General features: G+C 60.9%; 1 protein-coding gene across 1 annotated transcript; it reads left to right on the forward strand.

Moving 5' to 3' along the window:
- Window positions 1–3526: 3526 nt before the first annotated feature.
- On the forward strand, window positions 3527–13145 carry BCAM (basal cell adhesion molecule (Lutheran blood group)). Its single transcript, XM_045845164.1, has 15 exons — window positions 3527–3680; window positions 5588–5709; window positions 6224–6452; window positions 6539–6609; window positions 6843–6939; window positions 7027–7209; window positions 7492–7628; window positions 7994–8150; window positions 10335–10450; window positions 10553–10694; window positions 10887–11023; window positions 11161–11305; window positions 11399–11543; window positions 12484–12601; window positions 12700–13145. The coding sequence occupies exons 1-15, from the start codon at window positions 3593–3595 to the stop codon at window positions 12703–12705; spliced, it is 1893 nt and encodes a 630-aa protein (XP_045701120.1). The 5' UTR covers window positions 3527–3592; the 3' UTR covers window positions 12706–13145.
- Window positions 13146–17012: the final 3867 nt, after the last annotated feature.

The following is a 17012-nucleotide window of genomic DNA, read 5'->3' on the forward strand; positions in this document are numbered from 1 at the left end:
TTCTCCTTCCCTGTGAGGGAAGACCTGGATCAGCAGGACCTCACTGGTCCTTTGGGGACCGTGGAGGTCCAGCAGAGCTAGGGAGGTCAGGGCTACCCTAAGGAACCGGATTGAGGTCTTCCAAATCGGAGATCCAGCGCCAGGCAGCGCGCACTCATCATCTCCACGGGCAGCCGCGCGCTACCGCATTTGGACTGGAAAACCGCGTCGCCCAACAGCGGGCCTGGGCCAACTCCCGCGAAAGGCGAAGTGAAGCCGAGTGCCACGTCCTGGGAGAGGGCGCAACGACACCGGTCCCGGTGGCCGCGCACAGGTGAGCGGGCTGCTGGTGGCGGACGCACACAGCCCCCCATGTAAGCTCGCTCATCTCTGGGACTCGACGGCCTGGTTCCTGGGCTTCCAGCTGCGGGGACCACCGCAAAGAGCTCAACCTGCCGGCTTTCCGCTTGCACCGCCCGCTCCGGGGAGAGGGTTTCAAAAAGCTGGACACCCGTTATCGATGTCGCCGAACGCTTGGGCGGAGCCAAAGGGCTGAGAAGCTACCGAGACCCCACTTCTGGGTGGAAGGAGCATCAAGATCAGATGCTCGAGGAGCAGGGAGAATGAGAGACATTGTCGCAGCCATCTTTGGAAGACAGGAGGTGTCCCAGCCGCCGCGGCGGGAATCGATCTGCCAGTCCCTGCTCCTTTAATGTCATTGGCTCCTGATTCCCAAGGCAGAGCCGGATTCGACAAGGTCGGTTGCAAGAACCTGCGTCCTTGCGGGCTTCAACAAGGAGAACAGGCTTTCAGGCAACAGGGAGTTTTCTAACTGTGGGAAGGGGGTGCAGAGGCTAGTGCACCCTTCCCCAAGTCCACCACAGTCCACCCCTTTGCACGCTCAACACAATATGCGCCCTTTGTCTTAAACTTCCACTCAATTCCCGCCAAAGTTCTCATCTACACTCCCTGCACAACTAACTCTTTTCCAACCAAACATGCATTCACACGCCCCCTCCCAACCCCAAGACTACACAAATTCTCAATGGCTACATTTTCCAGATGCCGTCTGGAATCACTTGGGAACGGCCATCAGCCTTGAAATGCGTCACAATCCAGTAGCCCACGAGCTGTGAACTCATTTTTAAAGATAACCGTTACACGCTGCCTGTGAAACAATGGATACAGGTGGAGGAAAGATAAGGCTTGTTGATTAAAATGTGGAAGTACGTGCCCATGAGGCAGCAAGAATGGACTGGAAAATTAATTCACGGAATTTGTTGCTCAGCTCCTCAGGCCAAACCCTGTCCTGGGCACCGGAGGAGGAACAGTGGCGAACAGAGACACTCAGAGCTCACATTCCGTGCGGGACAGACAAACACGTGTGGCAGAGAAGGTGCTGTGGGAGGAAAGTGTAGGCAGATAAGGGTGATAGGGAGGGGCCGGGAAAGCAGGAATTGCTATTTGACCAGGTGATGCTGGGTCGAGATTTGAAGCAAGTCTGTGGGGGGAGGATGTCCCAGCAGAGGGGAAAGTTGGCACAAAGGTCCTGAGGCTGGGCCATGCCTGGTGGTGGAGGTGCAGCACGGAAGCCCAGAGAGAACTACGGCAAAAGCCGAGCTAGCGAGCGGCCAGGGAGAGGAAGAGGGGGTCAGGGAGGTGACGAGGACCAGATCGAGGACCAGGGAGCCGGGGAGCAGAGCTTTGCATTCATCGGGGGAAGGGAGACAGGGCAGGAGTTTGAGCAGAAGAGTCCGAGGAGTTGACACATATTCTAATAGAGTCTCTGGCTGGTGGGAATGAATGGCAGGGGACAAGGACAGATGATGTCACAATACTAGTTTCTGTGAGGGGCTAGGGCTGGCATGGACGACTTCGCGCCCTCAGACCCCACGCATGTTTCCCAGCCCAGAGCCCCCACTGGGTGGGTTCTTGGAGAAAGTGGAAGGAGGGGGGCGGGGGCTGGTGAGAGGCGCCCAGCGGGGCTGGCCTCAGCAGCAGGTGCCCCAGCCGGGGCGCAAGAGCAGGGGAGTGGGGGTCTGGGGTCACAGTGCAGGAGCTGGTCTGGAAGTGTGACCGTCTTGTCCACAAGGGAGTTGGCCTCGCGTGTCCTCCTGTCTGGGTGGACAGTCTGGGTGGGGTTTGCACGGGGGCCTGTGTGCTCTGGAGTTTGATCCTTGCAGACCTCACCTGAGGGCCTGCTCTCTTTCTGGCCTTGTGTTGGGGAAACAACAGGGCCCAAGACAGGCCCGGGCCTTGCTCTCCTGGACTCACGTGGCTCAGCGGGGGAGGCAGGCCTGTCCTCAGAGAGGGCTGCCCAGAGCATGGAGAACCGGGGTTGGGGAGCCTGGAGGGGCACCTGACCCAGCAGTGGGGGGAGGGGCCGGGAAGGCATCCTAGAGGAAGGAAGGTCGCCTTTCCTGATGTAACAATTGCCCGCCTGTATCCCCAGTGCGTAAGGGAGCACTGCCCAGTCTGACTCCCGGACAGACCTGTAACCGGAGCCTTCCCTCTGTGTCTGATGGGCAGAGCCCAGTCTTACCAGTGACCCCTGGTGTGATCAGAGGCCTGGGGAATCTCTGTAGCGTGACCAGCTTACCCCCCATTCCCCTCAGCACCCAGGGCTTAATTTCTCCCTGGTAACCAGTGACCTCTCCTAACCCCCTGACCCCCCCCCACCCCCATCCATCAGTTTGGGGATGTTGCCCCAGTCTGACCTGGTTGGTGAGGAGCCTGGGCACTGTGATCCATGATCCTCAGTATGACCTGTGACCCTTCCCTCCATCCATGCACATGCTCCGCCCCCCCTTCTTCAGGTGCCCTGGCCTTCTCGCCTCTCCCACTCACCTGCTGCTGCAGCCTGCTTCTCTCCCCTCCCCCCAGGTAGGGAGGGAGTGAAGGAAAGAGGGAGGGAGGGAGGGAGGGGGTGGCATTCCTGGGATTCCCTGGATGGAGGAAGAGAGAGAGAGCCCTACAGGGGAAAGCTGAAGAGAGGGCACCTCACCCCACCCCCTGCCCTACCCCTACCCCCCTGACCCCGACCCCGACTCTCAGGGAAAACTTGAGTTTGGAGACCATTAAATATGAGATTAAACTGAAGAGTTCCAGGCCAGTGGTCAGACAGGAAAGCACCCAGAGCACTGGCCACAGGAAAGGGCCCCCCCAGGGCATCCTGGGAGAAGCTGTTCTAGGCCACTGGTCGGGCTAGGCGCTGCTGGTGGCGCCGAAGGAGGCCAGTGCGGCCACTGGTTGTGTTGGGTCAAATACACAAGGCCTCGGGTCCAGAGGGGGAGAGGATTTGTGGTTTTCTGGTAAAGTCCAAGATAAGGACACACCGGCTGGACTGGTCCGTCAAGCCATTCGCCGCGGGTGCTGGTCAGCAGGAGCGACAGCCTGGGGCTAGGGGCAGAGACTGCACCGCTCTGGGCAGAGCTGGGAGGTCCTCTCTGGGCAGTGGGAGGTCCTGGCCCGGCGCCCAGGTTTTGGGTGATCAGGGGGGCTGGGAGGGCGGGGCGGGGCGGGGCGGTGCTTGGGGCGGGGCCTCCTCCTCCCAGCCCCGCGGCGACCTCCTCGCTGCAGCTGGGGCTCAGTTGCTGCTGCCACCGCTGTGGACATGGAGCCCCCGGACGCCTGGGCAGGGACGCGCAGGGCCCCGCGGCTGCTGGCACTGGCGCTGGCGCTCCTGCTGGGGGCGCACCCAGGTATGCTCGGGCTGAGAGCAGGGCTCGAGGGGTGCGGCTTCCTGGAGCTTGAAGGGGAAAGAGACTTTTACCCACCCCAGGAAACCAAACTGGCGACCCTAGGAAGGAGGGACATGGGATTATGGGGGGGGGGGGTGTCGCTCATAATGAGAGACTTGGGGACAGCCAAGCAGAGGAGCTGGGGACACCACAGGGGTAGATTAGAGACCACCTGAGAAGTCAGAACCCCCTCTCCGCTCGGGTCCCAGGAGCGTGGGCCCTCGGCTCCAGAATCTGGGGCCGGGGCCCCTGCCCCCTCCCCCCTCAGACCCAGGGGTCCAGGCCTGCGGTGGCCGGAGTAGCTTCCCCCAGCACCCAGGAAACCAAAAGCTCAGGGCTCCCCTCCTGAAAGATTCTCAAGTTTTGAGAGGGTCAGAAACCTTACAACTAGAACCAGCCAGTCATGCATTTGAGGGTTTCGCAGCCCAAACTCTAGAGAGCCCGCCTCCCTCAGGGAAGGGCTGCAGTACCAGCCGTGGGCAGTGACGGTGGAACAGAGTGCTGCTGAGTGACAGTGCCCCCTTCCCGGGGCCCCAGATGAATCCATACACCTTGGTGGCGGCAGGAAGGAGGGGAGGAAGCCCTGAGGCCTGGCAGCAGAAGGGTGGAGAGATAGGAGGCATCTATCTGTGCCCCCTGCTCTCTGCTGCTCGGGCAGAAGCAGCCCTGGGCAGCAGCCTGGCCCCCAGCCCCTGTCCCTAGGCCCGGCCTGAGCCGGAGGTGGGTACCCGTGAATCCAGGCCCTTGGCATGAGCATGGCAAATAGTGGGTCTCCAGGGGCAGGGCTGGGCCAGGCTGGGCGGGGAAGGCAAGGGAGGTTCTAAGAAATGAGAGCTGATGCCAGGATGCCAGCCCAGAGGGTGAGAGAGCGTGGTTTCCCAATGGGAATGGCTCTCTCTGCCAGGCTTTGGGGCAGGAATCCGGGCCCGGCCCCTACTCCCCCGGGACCCAGGAGTCCAGGCTCCTGGCCCTTCCCCCCTCAGACCCTGGATCCCGGGCCTAGGCCTGTCTGTCCTGTTCTGAGGTGACACCCTTACCCGCTCTCCCACCTCACCCGCTCCCCTGCTCTATCAAAGAGGCGGGGGCCGGGGGGGGGCAAGGGGCGGGCAGGGGGCTCTGGCGCCAGGCCGGGCATGTCTCAGCCAGCCTGTCCCTCCCACATTCCTGAAACCTGCCCAGCCCTGTCCCCCCTCAACACCCCCACACACCTATCCCGCCTCAGCTCCAGGCCCAGCCGAAGCCCACACCTCACCTCAGTCTCCCACTCCTGAGGGGGAGGCCAGTGCTGAGGGAGATGGAGACTGAGAATGGCGAGCTCAGGAAGACAGGTGGGCAGGGACGGTGGGATGAGAGGGAGCCCCAGGCTGAGAGGCACCAGGGCAGAGATGGAGCCGTTCATCCCCCGTCGCTGTGTGCCGGGCCCTGGGTAGGGTGATGGAGGCAAAAGGATGGGCCGGCCCTGGCCCTGCCCTTGAAGGGTGTGGGGTCTGGTGGGGAAGGCAAGGACAGGTGCACTGTTACCCCAGGGGGATTGAATGGAGGCCACTGGGGCCCTGTGTGGCCCAGGGGAGGAGCCCTTCGTTCTGAAAGTAAAGAGAGATGGAGAGAAATGCCGATGGAGGGTGAGCTCAGAGACACAGAGATGAGAGATGAGAGATGGAGGGAGACAGGAGCTGCTGGGTCTGAGGGAGGAGGAACTGGGGGCCTAGACCCCTGGGTCCAAGGAAGGAGGGTTGGGGGTCTGAGCCCCTGGGCCTGAGGGAGGAGGATTGGGGGTCTGCACTGCCCTGTCCTTGGGGAAGGGGGCTCTCTCCCAAGGGCTCTCCCTACTGGCGGCAGTGGGCAAGAGCTCGGTTGCTCTCCTGCAGGTGCCCAAGCTGAGATGCAAGTGTCTGTGCCCTCCTTGGTGGAGGTGATGAGGGGGGAGTCTGTCACCCTTAACTGTACCCCTGTGGGGGCCCATAAAGAGTATGTGCTGAAATGGTTCCTGGTGAGTGCTCTGGGCCCTGGACCGGGGTGTAGTGGAGGGGGTTCTGAAAGTCAGGGCGCAGCGGGGCTGCAAACATTCATTCCTTCATCAACATCCAAAAGACCCTGAGAGCTCCGCCTGGCTGCCTTTCCATTTCACATGGGGCAACGGAGGCCCAGCGAAGGGAAGCTTCCCCTGGTGCCCGGCAGGCGCAGCTGGGGCTAGCCCCGCTTCAAAGGGCTGGCTCTTGAGAGAGACCCTCCAGAGACAGACACCAAGAAAGCAAGACTGGGGTGGGGGGCCATGAAGAGAGAGACAGAGGGGAGAGACAGGGTGGAAGAGGAAGAGAGAGGGACCAGGTGGGAACGTGGAGAGAGAGGGAGACGGAGAGGGAACCTGTGACAGCAGGTAGGGTGCAGGGGCGGGACCGGAGAGCGAGGTGACAGAGGGAGAGAGACAGAGCAGCAGAAAGACGGGAGGGGGGCGCCCAGCAGGGGGGTGGGCAGCCCCTCGCTGAGGACCCCCTTGCCCGCAGACCGAGCGCACCAGGGTGCGCCGCCTCGTGGCCGAGGCCCGAGTGCAGGGCTCTGAGGTCCAGGCCAGTGTGAAGGACTCCTTGGGCCGCAACCCCCCGTACCGGCTGGACGCCCCGGGGCGCCTGGTGCTGGCTGAGGCCCAGGTGAGCGACGAGCTGGACTATGTGTGCGTGGTGAAGGCAGGGGCGGCAGGCACCGCCGAGGCCACCTCGAGGCTCCAGGTGTTTGGTGAGTGTCTGTGGGCACCCTGGGGGAGAGTGGGGGGCAGGGGCGGGCCTGGGAAGGGGCTCCTGACAGTAGCATCTCTCCCACAGCAAAACCAGAGGCCACCGACGTCTCCCCCAACAAAGGGATACTGTCTGTGACAGATGACTCTGCCCAGGAGGTACCTCAGACTGACCTTGATTCCAGGGTCCTGGGGGAAGCGAGGGCTGGGGGTCCCAGAGTCTTGGGTCATAAAGTTGGAGGGGGCATGGGTGCCAGACTCCCACCCCCTGGGGGAGGAGAGGGTAGGTACCCGGAATCCTGGACCCTGTGTGGAGAGAGTTGTTGAGGGAGCGGGGACACGGCGCTCAGGGTCCTGGCTGAGAGCTCAGAGCCTCGCTCATCCCGCCTCAGATTGCCACCTGCCACAGCCGCAACGGGAACCCAGTCCCTCAGATCACGTGGTACCGGAATGGGGAGCCCCTGCAGGTGCCCATGGAGATGAACGCAGGTGAGCAGCGGCCGCAGGGGCCTAGCTGGGCGTGGGTGGGTGGCGTGGCGGCGGGCGTCGACTGACCGCCCCCTCCCTCCCTGCCAGATGGCTACATAACCAGCCGCACCATCCGGGAGGCCTCGGGTCTGTACTCGCTCACCAGCACCCTGTACCTGCGGCCCCAGAAGGCCGACCGGGACGCCAAGTTCCACTGCTCAGCGCACTTCAGCCTGCCGCAGGGCCAGCATGGCCGCCTGGACAGCCAGGCCTTCCGCCTCACCCTGCACTGTGAGTCCACGCCGGCCGACCTCCCCGACGTTGGGCTCCACACCTCGCGGAGACCCACTCCTCCGAGCCAGCCTTCGCCCCACACTGCGGCCCTCCGTTTCCCTGCCTCACGCTGAAATGTGTGCTGGCCGCACGGAGTAACATGAGCGCCCCCTGACTTCGGGCCCCCGCATAGCGCTCTGCGCCCCTTGCGGCAGGACTAAACTTTGCACTGCACCCTCCTGTCCCTAATTGGGTCCCGGGACCTCACACTGACGCGTTCCCCTTGCCCTTTCCCCTTAGATCCCACAGAGCACGTGCACTTCTGGGTGGACAGCCCGGCCACCACGGAGGGCTGGGTCCGCGAGGGGGACTCGGTGCATCTGGTCTGCCGCGGGGACGGCAGCTCCAGCCCGGAGTACATACTTTACCGCCTGCAGGTGACTCACTCCCTTGCTCCTTTGGAATCCCCAGCCCTGACTTCTGTGACCTACTGACCTGCACTGAGTTCTAACCTTTTACTTCGTATCCTTGGCTTAGCAAGGAACTTGGTCGGTGACCCAGGAGCTAATAGGACGTCTGACCCCTGGTTTGAGCGAGTCTTGACTTGGCATGACTTGGGAGCCCCCCCCGCCTAGCAAGACCTCTGCCCCCATACCGGAGTGGGCTCCCACCTAGTAGGACGCTGACCCGGAGACCCTGACCATCAGGGTGCCTGGCTCTGACCTGGGTGTCCCCTGACTTCTCATGACCCCACTGGACCAGGGTGGCTCCTGAGCCAGGCTCCTCATCCTTGGTCCCCCAGGATGAGGTGGAGAATACGCTGGGAACAGACTTTTCAGGGAACTGGACCCTGGAGAAGGTGCAGCGGAACCAGAGTGGGATCTACGGCTGCAGGGCAGAAGACTTCGATGCCGAGGATGACGCCGAGCTCTCCCAGACCCTGGAGCTGCACGTGGCCTGTGAGAGCCCCAGGAGGGCCGGGTGGGGGCCCTGGCACCTGCTGCCTCCTCACCTTCACCCTCCAAGTCCTGCCTCCCTTTGGTCCAGATGCCTCCTTCCTCCTGGGGACCCTGCCCTAGCCCCTCCAGACTCCCACACCAGGCAGCCAGAGCGCCCTTTCCAAAGCACAAACCTGACATTCTCCTGCTCCAGAACCTGCCTTGGCTCCCCAGTGCACTCTGGAGAAAGCCGAGATGCCTTCCCAGGGCCTTCAGGGCCCACCTGTCTGGCTTCACCTGTGGCTGACCCTTCTCCCCATCAAGGCACTTTCCTCGTCACACCCAAGCTTCTCTCATTCCCATGATCCCTCCCGTCCTTCTGCCATCCTTTTCTGACCAGGCTCTTGGGTTCCCGTCTTCCGAGAAGCCTTCGCAGTCCACCGCCCCTCCTCCCACCCCAAGCCCCGTGCAAACGCTGGTCCTTCTCTGCACTCTTTCACGTCCGCTTTTCTGGGGCCAGATGTTGGGGACGCATCTGAGCCCAAGGCAGCCCTGCCCCCACCTCCGCAGAGCACCCGGCCCAGTAGGGCAGACAGGTGGTCAAGGCCAAATAAGGCACTTTGGGGAGCCAACCCTGCATTTGCGGGGACGAATGAAGAATAAGAGGATAAGGAATAGTCGGGGGGTGTTTCCAGGCTGCGTCCTCAGGAAGAAGATTCTGACTCAGACATCTGCAGGCAGGAAGTTTATGGGGAGCCTTGGCATCCAGGTCTGCTGGGGGGTGGGGAGGGGAAGGAAGCGGGATCGGGCAGGGGAAGAAGCTGGGGGAAGAAGCTGGGCCGTGGTCGATAGGAGGCCTCAGCTGGCCCCACAGGGCTCTTGGAAACCAGGGTGCTTCCCTTGGAGCGGAGGGGCCTGCCTGGCTTTAGTACTGCCACCTCCTCCCTTAGCTCTTGGGCTGCCTGAGGAAGGGGGCGTGCCCTCGGGTGAGGGGCTCTCCGCAGCTGAGGCAGTCGCCTGCTGGAAGGGCTGACAGCTGAGGGCTGACAGCTGATGTCCCTCTCAACAGCTGAAGGGGAAATCTGAGTGTCCACAACAGGGGGTTGGAGCAGCCTCTCTGAGGAGGGGGCATTTGAGTAAGACACCGTGGAGTGGGTGCCAAGAAGGGGAGCACTTCAGGTAGTGGGAGCCGTGAGGGCAGGGGCCCTGAGGCAGGACCCAACATGGTGTACCGGAGAAAGATGAGAGGAGGATGGGGCAGCTGGAGCTCAGGGGGCAAAGGAGGAGGGTGGGCGATGAGGGCGGGGGTTGGTCAGACCAGGCGGGAGGTTTAGGCTCTCTCAAGGAATTTGGCCTCCATACCGTGGGTACTGGGGAGCCAGTGCAGGATTTTAAGCAGAAGGAAAGGCTGACCATGTGGGGTGTTCTTTTTTTTTATTTATTTAAAAACTGTCTTTCTTTGCTTTTAGAGAGAAAGGAAGGGAGGGAGAAAGAGAGGGAGAGAAACATCAGTGTGTGAGAGACTCATTGATTGGTCGCCTCTCACACATCCCCAACCGGGGACCTGGCCCACAACCCAGACATGTGTCCTGACTGGAATTGAACTGGTGATCTTTCAGTTCACAGGCCAGCGCTCAGTCCACTGAGCCACACCGGCCAGCTGACCAGTGTGTTTTGAAAGGATCCCCCCAGCTGCTCACTGGAGAGTGGAGGGGAGAGGACCAGAGTCCTGCCCGGCAGGAAGGCCAGTGAGGAGGTGACAGCTGTGGCCAGGGCAGTTGGACTGGGTGTTCCGAGGTGGACAGAAGTGGAAGGACCCCCTTTGGGGGCAGAGCGGAGAAGGATTTGATGAACGAAAGGGCAGTCGGGGTGGGGGGTGAGGCAAGGCATTAAGTTTGAACAAAGGGCGAGAGTGGTCTGTCAGAGAAGGGGCACCTGGCACCTCCCAGGCTGTCCGTTCACCTTGGGCCCAAACGTCGGCTCTGGAGGGAAGTGGTCCAGGTGGGCACGGACTCTGGAGGCAGGCTCTGAGATCTGGGCTGGAGACTGGGCCCGGACGGCAGGGCGGAGCGTCCCGGAGACAGGTGGACAAGGAGGCCCGTTCGCACCCTCTGCTGACTGCTGTGCGTTCATGCCCGCACCCGAGACAGCCCTGAGCAAAACTCGGTGGGGGTCTGGGTAAGTGGCAGTCTCTCTCCCCTCCAGACCTGGACCCCATCGAGTTTAGCGACGAGGAGGAGCTTTCCTCCACCCTGGGCAGCACGGTATCCACCAACTGCTCCGTGCAAGGCCTGCCCGCCCCGGCTCTACGCTGGACCAAGGTGAGAAGGAAAGGGGCCCTCAGCCCCAGGACCCCCGCCCTCCCCCTGCCCCCCTTCTCTCACGATCCACCTGGCCTCTTCCCCCCACCCCCAACCCTATAGGACTCGGTCCCCCTGGGGGACGGCCCCACGCTCTCCCTCAGTTCCCTCACCTTCGATTCTGCCGGCACCTACGTCTGCGAGGCCTACACGCCCACGGTCCCCCTTCTCAGCCGCAGCCGGGTCCTCACGCTGCTGGTCGAAGGTTAGAAGGTTCAGGGGCAGGGACCGGCTGGGCTGGGGGGGGTGGGGGGGTGGGGTGGGAGGCAGGACCCACAGCAAGTGGCCCTAGCAGGTCCCTCAGCCTCCTCTTCTGTTCCTCTACCCCTCTTCTCTTTCTGCTATCTCCTCTCCCCACCCTGCCTCGCCCTCCCTCCCTGCCTCACGACACCCACAGGGTCCCCGGAGATAAGGCAGGAGGAGACGCAGCCCCAGGCAGAGGGCAGCTGGCGGGAGGGCGATGAAGTGCGGCTAGTCTGCTTCGCCCGCGGCCACCCAGAGCCCAAACTCTCCTGGAGCGAACTGGGCGGCAGTGTAAGGACCCTCCCTCCACCCCGAACCCTCCAGGGCGCCAGGGGACCCTGCTCCTTCCCGGCTCCAAGCACCGTGTCCTCTCTCCCACTTCCTGAGGGGCCCGGCCATTCCCCCGGGCCTGACTGAAGCCTCCACAGCCCACAGAGCCAGTCCCCACAAGGCAGGGCTGGGTGAGCAGCGCCCTGACCGTGAAGCTGACCCACGCGATGAGCAAGAGCGGCATCTCCTGCGAGGCTGCCAACCCACACGGGAACACGCGGCACGTCTTCCACTTCGGCCCTCGTGAGTGACCCCGCTGGGGGCGCAGGGGCCGCGGGGCAGACCGGGTGCTGCCGGCCGGCCGAGCGCCTCCTCCTCCTCTCCTTGTCCCCACAGTGGCCCCCCAGACCTCCCAGGCCGGAGTGGCCGTCATGGCCGTGGCCGTCAGTGTGGGCCTCCTGCTGCTTGTGGTCGCGGCCTTCTACTGCATGAGACGCAAGGGGCGCCCCGGCTGCTGCCGACGCGGGGAGAAGGGGGCTCCGTGAGTGGCCTGCGGCCTCGGAATTGACCCGTCGCCCCACCCCATCCCTAGGGCTCACGCTGACCTCAGCCCCAGACCCGGCCAGTCACCGACCCCAACAGCACCCCATCCTCAGCCCCAAACCGGATGCAGTACGGGCCCACCTCCAACCTCAACCCTAGTCCATGGCCGTCCCCCCTCCTGTCTGCGACCTCCCCACCGAGACCTCCCCACCCGACGCACAACAGCCCATCCCCCCCATACCTGCCCTCAAACGCCCCGACGCCAACTTAACCCCGTCCCTAACCTCGCCAACCCCATCTCACGCCCACCTCCAATCCCAGTTCTAACGTAACTGTTGCTAAACCCAGCCTAACCCCACAGGCACCCCATGCTCCCCTCCAGGCCGCATCTCATCCTCGTCGCACCTCCAGCCCCATCTCCAGTCCCATGGAAGCTCCCGTCCACCCGACCGTGTCCCCATCCTCGTCCCCAACCTCAGCCCACCCACACCCCTGCCCCCCTCAACTCTGAATCCCAACTTCTTCTCCACTCCAGCCTCTCCCCAGACGCATCCCAGCTCCAACCCATCGTCGGCACCAAACCTGGCTTCCACCGCATCCCCCATCCAACCTCTGACCCACCCGGTTCCCATTCCTAACCCAGAACCCATCCCATCTAGCCCCATCTCTAACCCCCAACCCAACGGCCAGCCTCGATGCCAGGCCACAGCCACCCCAACCCGCCCCTGAGCTGACCCCAGCTACGACAGCGTCTCCGACTCCAGCAGGATCTTTGACCCCAGCCCCAGCTCATCCCTGACCCCACTGTCATCCCCAGCCCCTCCCCCATTGCCAACCCATTCCCACCCACCCTCTGAGCCCGTCTCTACCCAGCACGACCCCATCCCCAGTTCCTTCCCAGCCGGGACCACTTCCAACACGTTGCATCTTCTCCTCAGGCCACCTGGGGATCCAGAGCTGAGCCACTCAGGGTCCCAGCCACCAGAGCAGACGGGCCTCCTCATGGGAGGTGCCTCTGGAAAAGCCAGACACGGCAGTGGGGGCTTCGGAGATGAGGTGGGTGAGGGCCTGGGCACCCCGGTGAGAGGGGCCCTGCGGGGGGTGGCGCAGCCTCCACGGGGGGGCACAAGCTGACCTTTCCAACTTCTCCCCAGTGCTAACCCTGAGGACCTCCAAGAGGCAGCCATCCGACCCGACCTGGAGCTGCAGGCATCAGAGAACCAGCCCGGCTCACGCCCTGCCCGCCCCCGCCTTCCCTGGCCTCCCCTCTCCCACCCGCCCTTCCTTCCTATGCAGGCTGGGCAGGGACCCACGCTGCGGGGAAGGAGGGAGGGTGCGCTGCTGGGTGGGAGGGGACCTTCCTCCTGGGAGTATGACTCTCCCAGGCCCCAGAATAGCTCCTGGACCCAAGCCCAGGGCCCGGCCTGGGACGAGGCTGTGAGGGTCGGCCGGCCGAGGCTATTTTTACCTCCCGCCTCCATCGCTGGTCCCCCCACCTGACGTCCTGCTGCAGAGTCTGACACTGGATTCCCGCCCCCGCTCTACCCCTCATCACGGACACTGGAGTCTGGAATAAATGCTGTCTGTCACGTCGACACCATCCTGTGGCCGGAGCCTCCTCTGCGGGATGAGAGGGGAAGGGGCGCAGGTGACGCTCCCCTCCCTTCTGCTCCCCCAGCGCCCTTGCCCTTGCGAGAGCTGGGAGATATCTGACCATCTGACATCAGGGGGAAGCCATGAGAGAGGGAGAGAGAGCAGAGGGTGACTCAGCCGCCGAGGACAGAAGGGGGAGATGCCCGGGGTCCAGAGGGCACTGAGAATGGCCCCCGAAAGACCAGCGTCTGCCTGGCGGCCAGGCTGCTGTCCCCTTAAATACAAGTTCCCAGATTCTCTTGCCAGAGCCCCAGAGGGAATTGAAGCTGTGAGAGGAAAAATTCTCTGAGCTGCAGAATGGATGGAATTAGGGATGGAGCTGCCTTCTCTGGGCATGGCATCATTCCTGCAGCTGAGGGAGGAGGGGTGGCTCGGAGGGACCCAGACGGAGGGGCCTGGGGCAGAGGGAAGAGGGACAGAAGGACCTGGGGGTGGAGGGAGCATGGGAGGGGTGGACTGGTTGGGGGCAGCTCGGAGATGAGAGCTCTAGAGTCACACAGACAGAGATGGAAAGATTTCGGGACAGGAAGAGACAAAGAGAAACAGAATGTGGGGGCAGAGAGATAATTAGATAATTGCCGTCAAATATGTTGAGAGCTGCCCAGAAGCCGAGGTGGAGGTGAGCGTGTGTGACCCCGAGCCCATCAAACAGAGATAAATCACATTTGGTCCCCGGGGACGGCCGCCACGTGGCCGTTCCTGCACAGGGATGCACAGGGAGGTCTCTGCGCTCAGAAGCCTCTCACCTCCGCCAGTGACTCCACCTCACTGTCCTCAGTCTGCTCGGACACAACCCGGACAAAGCGAGATCTGGTGGCCATGGAAAATTGATGAGAGGCTACGGGAACCTCTTGGTAGGTGATCAAGCAGCCTGCCGGGGGGTCCCGGGGCAGAAGAGCTCGCCGCAAACCCCATGGTGGGTTGAATCTGATTCGCACAAATGCAAGAAGCAAAAAGCGATGGGCCAGGTTAACACACTTAGCTCGGGCACAAGGGATCGAAGGTCCCCACCACCTGAGTTCTGGGGTATATGTGGCTCTGTGTCCAGTCTCTCACACTGTGATGTGATTTCAACTCCCAGAGGGAAAGGTGAGCCTGAGGATTCTGTCCCTGGAAGGTGCCAGGGTTACAAAGAGGACAAATGCACCTGGATTTTACCTGCGTGACTTGGGCACAGGACTCACGGAACAGAGCCGGAGCCGCCAGCAGGGAAGCAACCTAAGGATGCCCGGAACGGGCTGACTGGGTCCTTCCATCCTTCCCGTCTCTGTTTAGCTCACGTTCTGAATACGTCTAACAGGCTTCATGAGTTGCTTCTTCATATCCATCTGTTTCATCTGTCTCCGTCTGCGTGTGGTTTCATTGTTTTCTCCATGGCAAAATTGAATATTCTTTTTCAAACAGTGCAGCCGACACACAGAGGGTCCCAGTGTGACTGGGAGAATTTGATGAGACAACAGTGGAAAGTGTTTAGTGCAAAGCCTGGCACAGAGTATTGTATTGGCTCAGTATGTGTGTATTAGTAGCAGTGTCATCATCCAAAGGAAATGAGGGGACAGAGAGAAAAGCAAAGTAGGGTCTCTTGATCCAGGGGAGGGACCAGGTGGGGACAGACCCCACTCTGAGAGCAGACATTGTCGAGAGGGGATTCGGGGAGCTGGAGAGGTAGTGAACAGATGTCAGGAGGAAGGGGAGATAGGGGACTCCAGGGAGGAAGGGGTTCTCCGCCCAGCACCTGGTCCCCAAGTTAATGAGGGGATGGTCCTGGCCTGCCTCCCAGAGGGCATATATTTGCATAGGATCCCTCATCTGCATAGAATGCCAGGAAATTTGCATATCAATGGCTCCCTGAGCCCTCCTCATTCCGACCCCTCCTACCTCGGCTAAGGGTCTGAGGGGACAGGAGAGGAGAAGGGGTAAACGTCAGGATCTGGGGCTCCAGGAAGTAAAGGCAAATTTAGAGTAGACTTTTCTCGTTCATCCCCTTCTGCGGCTTCCTATTGCCCTCAGGAGTATGAGTTGCCCTTCACCGGACACTCAGGGCCTTCTGAGATGTTACTCTTTACACCCACCCACTGCACCCCCTCCCACATGTGTCCCCACCTTGCGCCTTCGTGATTTTAATATTCCCCTCACCTGGAATGGCTGTCCTTCCCCATTTCCCACCCCCTGTAACAAAGCTTACCTGTCCTTCACAGCTTGCATATCTTGAAGGATTCTGAAAAGTGTTCACTCCCCTTTCCCTGCCCTTGGAACTTTACAAGACTCTGTGCCTCTTCTGAACTTGTATAGATTTTATTAGTAAGAATATGTTGATTGCAAATAAAAAATAACAAAAATTTGTGAAAATAAGTTAAAAGGAAAAGTTATTCCCTCATATAACCAGGACTATCGAAGGCTGACTACCTTCAGGCATGGCTGGATCCAGGGGCTCAAATAGTCTTCATCAGAAAACTGTCCTTGCCTTTTCATGAAAACAGGGTCCAAAGCAAAGAAGGAAGCTGCTGCCCTTCCCGAAGCCAAAGCCAAAGTAAAAGCTTTGAAGAAAAGAAAGCAGTGCTAAGAGGCATCCACAGCCACACACACAAAAAAAGATCCACACATCACCCGCCTTCTGGAGGTCTGAGACACTTCGGCCCGGAAGGCGGCCTAAATATCCTCGGAAGAGCGTCCCAGGAGGAACAAGCTTGACTACGATGCCATCATCACATTCCCCCGACTCCCCAGTCAGCCAGGAAGAAATGAGACAACAATACGCTTGTGCTCCCTGTGATGTCAAGGCCAACAAGCACCAGATCAAACAGGCTGCGAAGAAGTTCTGTGACACTGACGTGGCCAAGGTCAATGCCCTGATCAGGCCTGACGGGGAGAAGAAGGCGTCTGTTCGACTGGCTCCGGATGAGGATGCTGTGGGTCCTGCCAACAGAACTGGGATCATCTAAACCGAGTCCAGCTGGCTAATCCTAAATATAAAAATCTTATACTATAAAAAGAAACAAAGTTGTCCTTTTCCATTTCTCAGTTCTGCTGTTCTCTGGCCTGAGCCTGCGACAGGGTCTCTTGTCTCCAGTGCCCTCCCTATACTAGACTTCTACCCTACCAACTTAGCAACCCCCCACTAAAAGAAAGTGCCCCTTTCCTGCTAGTTGTGGCAAAAGTCTCAGGATTAATTCTCATTGGACAGGAATAGGACCCACGTGCTCATCCCTGAACCAATCCTTGTGGCCAGGGGATCAAATGCTCTGACTGGCCAGGTCTGGGTCAGGCTCACTCTGAACCATAAAGGCTGAGCATAGGGGATTCCCCATTAAAAAAACAAAACAAAACAAAAAACAACTTGGGTAGGGGTGGAGGCAGGGAGATGAAACTGAGAAAGAGGTTGCTGGGCGGGTGAAATACAGTTGACCCTTGGACAGTGTGAGGGTTGAGGGCGCTGACCTCCTACGCTGTAGAAAATCTTCATACAGGTACAACTTGGCACCGACTCCACAGCTCCGTCAGGATGCCTTTGGCCCTGTGCCCCTACCTCCTTCTGGTTATGACTCTTTGGTGAAGTAGCCTCTCTGAGACTTGGTGATACTGGAAGTCAGCTCTCCAGTCACAGAACCCGCCCGGTCACTTGTCAACAAGCACAGCGGTGCTCAGCCTTATGTGTGACACAGGACGCAGGGGTGAGACTGCAGTCTACCCTCTGGGGGCTTGCCTCCTGGGCTCACCTGTGCCCACCAAGAATAGCCAAAGGAACTGAGCCTGGAGAAGAGAGGGGATGAGGGGGCCTTGTGGAGGAAATCTCCTGGAGGCTGGTTATTTTGCT

This window comes from Phyllostomus hastatus, unplaced genomic scaffold (assembly GCF_019186645.2).
Source record: "Phyllostomus hastatus isolate PE091 unplaced genomic scaffold, TTU_PhHast_1.1 phas_contig_468, whole genome shotgun sequence".
NCBI classification, from domain to species: Eukaryota; Metazoa; Chordata; class Mammalia; order Chiroptera; family Phyllostomidae; genus Phyllostomus; species Phyllostomus hastatus.

What these genes read in the sequence shown, in the direction of transcription:
- BCAM (XM_045845164.1), top strand. Translation starts at nt 3,593, where the DNA reads ATGGAGCCCCCGGACGCCTGGGCAGGGACGCGCAGGGCCCCGCGGCTG. An exon ending in CTCGAGGCTCCAGGTGTTTG is followed by an intron (nt 6,453 to 6,538) that starts GTGAGTGTCTGT and finishes TCTCTCCCACAG; the next exon opens with CAAAACCAGAGGCCACCGAC. An exon ending in GGAGCGAACTGGGCGGCAGT is followed by an intron (nt 11,024 to 11,160) that starts GTAAGGACCCTC and finishes AAGCCTCCACAG; the next exon opens with CCCACAGAGCCAGTCCCCAC.